This window comes from Pelmatolapia mariae, linkage group LG7, assembly GCF_036321145.2.
Source record: "Pelmatolapia mariae isolate MD_Pm_ZW linkage group LG7, Pm_UMD_F_2, whole genome shotgun sequence".
In the NCBI taxonomy this organism is placed as follows: Eukaryota; Metazoa; Chordata; class Actinopteri; order Cichliformes; family Cichlidae; genus Pelmatolapia; species Pelmatolapia mariae.
In genome coordinates, this window is record NC_086233.1 from 13,883,920 (window position 1) to 13,893,818 (window position 9,899).

Sequence of the window (9,899 nt, forward strand, 5' to 3'; positions counted from 1 at the left end):
AGATGGCTTAGTTGCCTTTGTTTTCTCTGTTGGCTTCACTACATGCTGCTATAATTGGTTGACTGGTATTGTGATTACTGTAATAAGTTGTACACCCTGGAGTCCACTGTTTGTCTGTAATTTGAATTACTTTGATTAATAGGAAAAACAAAACACAAAGACATTGTTGTTGGCTCTGTCTCCTGTGACACACTCAGTGTCATAGTGTTAATAGGGCTGTGTGAACTTTACTTAGTGGTACGCTCTTTTCTTCCATTCAGCAAAGAGGGAAACGTTACTCATGCCTCTGTCTGCAAAGTCCAGCCCTAAACGCAGCCCGACTGAAAATTACTCCACTGCTTTTGGTCACCTGATGCCAAGAGAGGAATACCTTCTCCACAGGTAAGAAACATACATCACATTACCTTGTATTGTAAAGCAAGTTCTCCGTAAGCCGTGTTTGAACAGCATTAACATTACAGGGAGAAGGGGAATTAAGTATTCACTGTGCTTCACAATATTTTAACTAGTGATTCTTTATTTTAAACCATCTAGAAATAACATAATATGAGCTCTCCCATATGGGCACGTTTTTACATGACCTGAACTTTCTTTATATGCCAAAATTGATGCCAAAACTGTCTAAATTCTTTAATAAAATGATCAGTGTGGCAGCTCTACTAGGTGTAACAATAAAGTGTAACATCCAGGCGTCCATGAAAACAGGATTTCTAAAGTTTAAAAGAGTTAGAAGTTAGCAGGGAGTTAGCTTGCTAGTTTCTATTTAAAGATGATATACCATATTCTGACTGAATGATTTCTGAAAAATTAAAACGTAAAGCTCTGCTATCACTTTGGACATAAATGAAGGTAGAAAACTAAACAGCAGTGATGATTGTATGGGTACTGAAGTTGGGGCTAGCTGGCATATGCTATGGTTAGGATGATATAAATACATTAGCACAGTCAAGCTGGAGGATGAACACTATTTCCCCCTCATTAGAAGGTAATGTGAGGGTCCCCGATGGTTAGAGACAAATGCAATCGCATGGCAGATAAAAGATGCTGAAAACTGAGATAATCCATTCACAATATGAAGTTAGTCATGTTAGGCCGACAGTGATCACTGACTATTTTTTTAGAGGTTTGTTCAGATTAAGTAGAACAAGATACAAAGCATTAAAACCTGTTAAAAAGACAACAGCCTTTATAATCCCAATGTAGTTTGGACCCCGAAGCAGGGTTCATATGTCATCACTTAACAACCGGATAGCCACAGTGATTCTCTGACACTTTCGTCTGGGAAGTAATATGGATGTATTTTACAGCCTGTAGGTCAATATTCAGGCCACAGAAAAGTCCCATTGCAGTAACCTGTCTGGTGTTGCACCACTTTTCTCAAGTAGTGCAGTCCCTGTACATTTCTTTGTGCTACTCAGATTAATATGACTATCATTCAAAATGTTCTGAAGCCAGGTACAGTCATAATGTGGTCTGAGAAGCGAGTGTAAGATCTGTATGAAACACATCAAACTACACTCACTATGTTCCCTTTGGGTCCTAAATTGAGCTCACCAAACCAAAAGATAGTTGGAATAGAGGGTTTATTTTTTTCACTGCTACTACACAGCGGCTGGCTAAAAAAAACCAAACCAAAACAAAAACCCCCCCCCAAAGCCAAATGCTCGGGTATCTCAGCTTGGATCTTAGTCAGCTTGGAGAGAGATGTGTCAAAGATTTTGGTCTGGGTGAGCTACCGTCGAGAAATATTAGCAGTGGAGCTCTGGCATCTATTAGTGAACATTATTAGTTGCACCATGTCACAGAGGACAGAGTAACCCTCGCGTCATATATTTGTCGTAAACACTGCCTGCTGAGATTTACCACCAGGTGTCATCCCACTGCTCCCTACACACATTAAAACCTTGTAAAGAGTGTCACACAGAACACAGGTTTGTTTAAAGTCAGTTAGAGCATGAAATGAAATATAAACACCTCACTGCTTCATCACATAAGCCCCTGAACACAGCAGCTGTCACACTTGTTTTTTGTTGTTCTTGTTAAAGTGAATTAAAACCTCATTGTGTGCTGTCTACAGGCCTGACGGACAAGTTGACAAGAGACGTCACTCATTCCACAGCAGCAGTCCCAAGAAAAGACTCCAGTTTATGTCAACAGGCAGAGAAGATGGTAACATATTTATACGTACAGATACAGTTTTTTAGAAAATTCAGTTAAGTACTGCTTGTTTGTTGTTTGACCAGATTTATTGCATTGTTTTGGTGCTGTACTCCTACCATAAACCAGTTTAAATGATACTGAATAACAGGGTGATTATTTATACTTCTTATCTTTTAATGTAAGAATGGATGGATGATGACTCTTTTAATATGCGATGTAACAATAAAACCTGATGCTTGATTGATTTGAATTGATTTTCCGTTGGGCATTATTTATTTTAAGGTGTTGCTTTAGAGTGCGAGAAGGTACATTATAATTAATTTGTTATATTAATTACACTAATCTTCACTACTTCTGTTATTGCTGTAGTAACACTTCAGTAACTTTCTTTTTTTTTTTTTCTTTTTTTTTGCACACATAGCAGACAGTAGATCTAAAACAGTGACCAGTGAGTGTATTTACTGGGAGCATATTAATAATATTTTTTTTCCTTTCTCTGCCAGAGTCCTCTGGTGGTGAAAACCCACAGGATGAAAACTCCCAGCTGGGTTGGGAGGAGCAGGGAGGCTTTAGTGGGCCTGACCCGCAGGACCCCTGTGAAGACTCAGCCTCACTTCACAGAATCCAGTCACTGGCGGAGGCTGAGAAACTGTTTGACGAGTTGACGCAGGAGAAACAGCAGGTGAGAGTTCAAAGGCATGTCACAATATGCAGTAGTATCTGCTTTTTTATTAAATCAATGTATGTATGTAAGTGGCACACTGGTGTCTTTTTAAAAATGGTGTAAAAAGGTAAACATGCGCATGCAGTTTTCTGATGAGTCTGTAGGTGTGGGGGGGCTAGTGAATGGTATTTCTCAGTGTTAGCCCATTAATGAACTGGTAACTAGTTAAGGGTGCACTTGGTTTTACCCTAAGATAATTTAGTCTCCCTGCCTCTAGATTAGTGGTGTGTCGGTCGCGAACGAAATGGCTCTTAGAGCCGGATCTTTGACGTGAACGACGCGAGCCGGCTCCTTATCACGAGCGGTGGGTTTTGTTTTGTTTTTTTGTCTTTCTCTCACCCTCTCTCTCGCACTTTTTTCCCGCTTCACTCCGCAAGCGAGCCTTGTGCTTTGCACTGGGCAGAGGGGGGAGGGGCGGTAGTTACACTCGCAGTAGCACAGGAACAGAGCGGGAGGGAGAGACAGAGAAAGAGAGCCAGGGACAACAACGTCACATTAGAAAGGTATAGTAATCATCCACAACTATTTTCAGTTGCAGATGATAAAGGATTCAGAAAGTTTATTCATGCAGACCCATATGACAGAGAATGTGCATGTTCTTTTTGTTTTCATATTTTAATTCATATTTAATTGTGTTGTGGTTTGCAGTGTTTTGTGTTGTTTCACTTTAAATTTGTAAAAAGAAAAAGCTGAAAATTTAAATAGTTAAAAGTTGAAATGTGAATAGTTGGTTTTTGTATTTTATGATTTATTTATTACATTTTATGTGGAGTGAAAAAATAAAAGTATATTTACGGTGGCCCATAGAGACAAAATATGTACGAACTCCAAAACACGTAAAAACCCCAAAACACGTAAAAACCCCAAAGTACGTACAAACCCCAAAGCACGTAAAAACTCCAAAACACGTAAAAACTCAGAAGCACGTAAAAACTCAAAACACGTACAAAAGACAACAGAAGTGCTCCAGGATGCTAGGCGCAGTGTTGAGCTTTTGTTACCTACTCTAAGGCTACGTTCACACTGCAGGTCTTAATGCTCAATTCCGATTTTTTGATCAAATCCGATTTTTTTGTCTGCTTGTTCACACTACAAATAAAATGCGACAGCAAACGCTCTCCAGTGTGAACGCTCAAAGCGGCCCGCATGCGCAAGAGAAGATGTCACACACAACGCGCTCTGTTTGGACCCAGAGCAAACAATATTGTTTGACTGATGGCCCTTAATATAAAGACTTCGGACTTTACGTTTCCCAATTTCCCAAGTTATTTTGTTATTTACATAATAATGTAGATAACCTAATAATTATCCTTATTGCTGTTTTAGAGGAGCGGTGCTTCAAAGGATAGTTGCAGATTTCTGTCAGAATCTGCAGATTATACAGTACAAATAAAATGTTCACGTTTCTCCAACGTTGTCTTCCCAACAGTTTCACTAACATCTACACTGGATGGCCAGGAAGCGTTCGCGATGTCTTCTCGGGCGCTTCTCCTGCGCTGATAATTGGCGTCTGTCTCGTGTCAGTGACGTAAAAGACGGATTTAATGCAATATGACCGTTCAAACAGCAGTCACTTTCTAAAACATCAGATATGTATCAGATTCAGTACCACATACGAAAGTGACCCAGATCGGATTTGAAAATATCGGATTTGTGCCGTTCACACTGTCATACCATGATTGGATATGGGTCGCATAGGGTCAAAAAAATCGGATTTGATGCGCTTTCGCCTGCAGTGTGAACGTAGCCTAATACCTACTACCAACGACCGGATTTGGTGTGTGGTAGTAACAGGTAAATGAACTTTTTTTTTTTTAATTATTTGAATATATATGAGTGCTTGTGTATAAATACACAAACGATATGCTTTCAATTGTGTAATTTAAGTGATCTAGGTAGCTCTGTTTTGGAAGTTCAGTTAATGCTAGAAATGTGTTTTGGAATTTGTACGTGTTTTGTCTCTAGGGACCACCGCATATATTTATATATAAACATATATAAATAAAACCACTTTTTTTTACATTAGTAATTCCTTTTGTGCATAATTTTATATTATTGTTAATAATAAATTAATTAAAGCAACAAAACAACCTGAAGAACCGGTTCGGAGCCGAAAGAGCCGGTTCTCTAAAAAGAGCCGGAAATCCCATCACTACTCTAGATAGATGGTTATTAACAAAAAACAAACACATGAGCGTAGTAACATTCCAAAATTTTGCTTCCCTTATAAGCTGTTGGGACATGGCAAACATTGATATTAACAGCCTTTACCTCGCCTCTCTACAACAAAGAGTACATGGGGGAACCCACCCAGCACTGGGAGAACATGAAAACTCCACATATAAAGTTCCCAGCAAGCCAGTGGATTCAAATCAGGACTTTCTTGCTGTCAAGCAACAGTGCTAACCACTGTGCCACCCTGTTTGCTGTCCAATTAACTAGAACAGCGGTCCCCAACCCCCGGGCCTCGGACCGGTACCGGTCCGTGAGTCGTTTGGTACCGGGCCGCGAGAGTTGAGGCTCAGGTGTGAAATGTATGGTTTTCAGGGTTTTTATCGGTTTTCAGCGTTATTTTGTTATCGTTTTTATTGTTAACTCAGTTTTCCTGGGTCTTTTCAGGTGTGTTATGAATAAATCTTCTTTTTTTCGGTACCGGTACTAGTTTTATTTTGTCGTATTTATCCGCGACACCTTAAAGGCCGGTCCGTGAAAATATTGTCGGGCATAAACCGGTCCGTGGCGCAAAAAAGGTTGGGGACCGCTTAACTAGAACACCTGTCCTTCTGCTTTGGTATTAGGATTTCCTCTTCCTCTCATTTTGGGCAGACTTTGTACTTTATTGATTTGTTATAACAGCTTGTGATACAAGTGCCCTGTTTTTAACTTTTTCTTAATATCTCTTTGATACACTTCCAAGTCATAGTGATTGTTTCATCACATTCTGCTTGTAATTACAAAAGGAAACTTACAATTATTTTAAACACCAGAATTTCCAGTAGTTGGCTTTAAAGACCCTTGCATCTCTTGACACATAGGCCAGGATTCATTGTTTTTACAGAGCTGCTAAATGACTTCTATTTTTAGGAGGTTTATATCCACCCACTCCCCCCCTCCTCCTGTCTCTACCTTGCTGACATGGGAATATTACTCTGCGTTACGCATGAGTCCATTGATGTGTTTCATGTGAGGGGTATTTAATTAATATCATTATTTTTGGTCATAAATGATTAACCTCTGAATGTGTGATGTACAGATTGAGGCAGCTTTGAGCCGGATGCCTGGTGCAGGCGGCAGAGTGAGCCTACAGACCAGGTTAGATGAGGTAAGGCTCCACGGAAACCATCCAAATATTTATTATTATGTTTCTAGGATTTATTTATGGTGGTTGTTGTTAAGCAGATGGCGTTTAGATTCTTTATTACAATCCTTTTACTAACAAAATTTTGCAACCTGTCACTAGTTCTTAAATTTGAACATTTGTGTAATGCAAATTACATGATTTGAGGGGTTATTTTTTTTTAGGTTGTGGTTAAAGAGAGTGTTTTCACAGTTTATAAGTTTAAAAGGCTAGGCTTACAATGTAAATCTGTGGATACCAGTCTACCACTTTGGTGCAGATAGAAATAGTTCAGCCAGCTTATTGATACATTTTAGATTTAGCCACCAACTGCTAAATGTTGTTCAATACTTTATTTAAAAAAAAAACAAAAAAACAAAGACCCAGAAAACATTGCCATCAGTCTGAACTGTGTCGTATGCAGGGCTTTTTAACAAACGTTAACATACTGATACTTTAAATAAAACTGCTAAACCTCAACATGTTAGTATGGTAGTATGCTTTGTTAGCATTTCGCTCAAAGCTTACCACTGTGATTAGGGTAGAGACTCTGAGCTGCTGTCAACCTTGTTCAGTAGATTCTGCTTTGTGGACCAAACCAAATGCATTAGCTAAATAGAATCATTGATTCTACTGTAGGGCTGTTTGATATAACGATATGTTTCGGATGACGATATGAAAACGTCTATCGTTTCATATTACACGATCGTTTGTTTTGTGGTGTCACAAACTGTTTATGGCAATATTTTTTCATTGTTTTGATGGTCACTGTAGTGGCTATATTAATTTTTTAAAGTTCTATCTTTCTCTTATATTTAAAATAACCACACTACGGATGGAAAAGCGGCGGTTCTTATGCTTTGTCGTTAGCAACCACAATGGTAAAACATTGTGTGGCTCCACCGTCTGCTTGTTTATTTTCCACATAAACCTTTCACAATAAAGCTGAAGATCCTGTTGAGGTTTTTTGAAATAAACTGAACATGACCTGACAAAATACATTTATTCTCAAACATCAAATTAATATGCATCAAACAAATTACCTCAAATAAAAACATGAAGTAACTCTAAATGGCACTTACAGTCACCACGTGGATGCAGGCACAGAGAATACCAGCATGGCCAGTCAAGATGAGGCAGAACCAGGTAGCTCCAAACAGAAGGATCAGTCAAAACAAATGGAGGAGCTTAGGTAGCTCCTAAATAAGGTGCTACCTTTATAGCATGGAGATGGTTTGGTTATGAAAAGTCTGACACGGACCAGAAAACTGTACTATGCAAATTATGCAACCGGTCCCCACCTCAGAATCAAACATGGCAACCCTCTTCCATCACCTACGCAAGAAATACGTGAAAGAGTATGGAGAGAGTTTACGGATGAGAAGCAAAAAAGAGCAGTCAGGTGCTCAAAATAAACCTTAGAACTTAGAAGAACTTAGAACTTTTATTGTCAGTGTTCAGTTGCTTGCACAATGAAATTAGGAAACAAGACCACAAAGGTGTGAAAGAAAAGAAAACAATATACAAGAAAGAAGAAGAAAAACAATATAAGAACACTATATACACGATGTTTGTGTTACAGGAAGCATTGCGGGGGTGTGCACAAGGCGTTGTAATAAAATATAATAAATAATAAATAAGGGTGGAAGGGCTATGGTTGTTAAGGGATGGAAATTGCACATCTGGATGGAAATTGCACATCTGCTGAAATATTGCAGAGGAAGAACAGAATATTGCATGGAAACAAAAAGACACACACACACACACAGCAACACACAGCAACATAATAAATAGCAAGTAGCAGCAACAGAGTGATTGTAAAAAGACTCTTAATTTGCATTTATTTTTCTGACTGGCCACGGGTAGAAGCTGTTCTTTAGTCTGTTGGTTTTGTACCTGATGGATCTGAACCTTTTTTCCAGAGGGTAGGATAGGATGTTGAATAGATGGTGGTTAGGATGGAGGTGGTCTTTTATAATCGCCCTGGCTCAGGAGAGACATCTAGAGCTGGCAATGAAGACCAGGGTGAAGAGTGGACAGCCGATCACCTTCTCTGCAGTTCTGATGACCCTCTGGAGTCTCTTCTTATCGGCTGTTGTGCAGTCAGCGTACCACACAGGGATGGCGTGCACCAGCACACTCTCGATTGTGGCACGGTAGAAGGACACTAGTAGGTCAGTCTGCAGCCTGTTCCATCTCAGAACCCTCGGGAAATGGAGGCACTGCTGGGCTTTCTTCACCTGGGCTGATGTGTTAGTTGTCCAGGATAGGTCCTCGGAAATGTGGGTACTGAGGAACTTAAAGGAGGACACCCTCTCCACATAGTCACCTTTTATGGAGAGGGGAGGGGGATCAGTTAAAATAGTTAAAAATTTCTGCTGGGACCTCCCAGACAGGTCAACATCCCTAGAGTTAATACAATTGCTTAAACCAGATACTAATGTATTGAACCTGCTAACTTACTTTTGAAATGGCTGCCACTGAAATTTCTGCTCCACTTCCACCCTCAGGTGGCTTTAGAGAATCGTCTGGAGAGGCTGAACCGTGAGCTGGGATCCATCCGAATGACCCTGAAGAGATTCCACGTCCTCCGTTCCTCGACCAACATATAGCAATGTCTGTCTTCTTACTTTAGTATTGATTCTACAACTTAGTGTCTTGGTTTTATACACAGCACTGATTGTCCTCCCATCTTTTTCTGTGCCATAAGCCCATCTGTACAGTGACTCCACGGCATCTTTTTATACCTCTTACTTATTACTCGGGGATATTTTGTATATGTATGAAAGATATAGCAATTTTTTGGAGTATATTTTTTAGAAAAGCACAGATTTGTACAGTCGTTTACTTTTTTAGCCACAGAAATATCAATATTAATATTCTTTACTTGCCATATTCAGGAGTAGATTTTTAAATCGGCTCATGTTTCAGAGTAAATGTGAACAATCAAAACAAATGTTTCCAGCAAGGTCATTTATCCACTTTGGAACTATCACTGCCTTTTTTTTTCTTTTTTTTTTGTTGTGGCTCTTTTGTTTTTTAAGTTTTGAATGTTTTTCCATTTGACATGACATAAAATATATTCATTTATGTTTTTATGTGTTAAGGTAATTTTCTTCAATTTGTTGCTTATTTATCTTTTGCTTTGGGCCAAACTTGTTGATTTTGAAGGAAATATTTACTTGAGTCAAATCAGGTTTTTTTGTGTGGCTTTTTTGCTTTATGTCTGTAAATTATTTTACAGTAATGGTCCATTCCGAAATAGAGTGAAACCAGCACACACACATTTCCACAGAGTCAAAACTCTGTCAGCTGTTTTTCAATTACGCTTGTGCATGGAGGTTCTTGCACTGCTTCCTTGTTGTCCTGGTTTTCCTACAATGATATGAACTTCACTGGAAATGTAATATTGTTGCACAATAAATTATGCTTTTTGTTAAAAATAAACCAGTATTTCTCTTTGTTTATGCCTCATCATGTGCATAGCCTAGTGGCTGTTATTCAGTATTATTTACATAGAGACTTCCTCACTTCTATGAGGAAGTGCTCAGTGTACTGTGGAAAGGCCCCTGGCAACCTAAACCTATAGCAGCATGATACATTTCAGACTTCAAAGCTCTTGCGTGATGGGGTGACATCATGTGATGCTCAACTGAACTGTAGAACTGATGGTTCCAA

The 9,899-nt window shown here is 39.1% G+C and overlaps 1 protein-coding gene across 2 annotated transcripts in view; it reads left to right on the forward strand.

Moving 5' to 3' along the window:
• LOC134630598 (M-phase phosphoprotein 9) overlaps nucleotides 1-9,684 on the forward strand; it is a 31,608-nt gene extending 21,924 nt beyond the window's left edge. For both annotated transcript variants that reach the window (XM_063478018.1, XM_063478019.1), the window contains exons 20-24: nucleotides 261-381; nucleotides 2,078-2,169; nucleotides 2,664-2,842; nucleotides 6,138-6,206; nucleotides 8,732-9,684. In XM_063478018.1, coding sequence (XP_063334088.1) covers nucleotides 261-381; nucleotides 2,078-2,169; nucleotides 2,664-2,842; nucleotides 6,138-6,206; nucleotides 8,732-8,833 — 563 coding nt within the window. In that variant the 3' untranslated portion in view covers nucleotides 8,834-9,684. The remainder of the gene's footprint in view (nucleotides 1-260; nucleotides 382-2,077; nucleotides 2,170-2,663; nucleotides 2,843-6,137; nucleotides 6,207-8,731) is intronic.
• The last annotated feature ends 215 nt before the right edge of the window (nucleotides 9,685-9,899 follow it).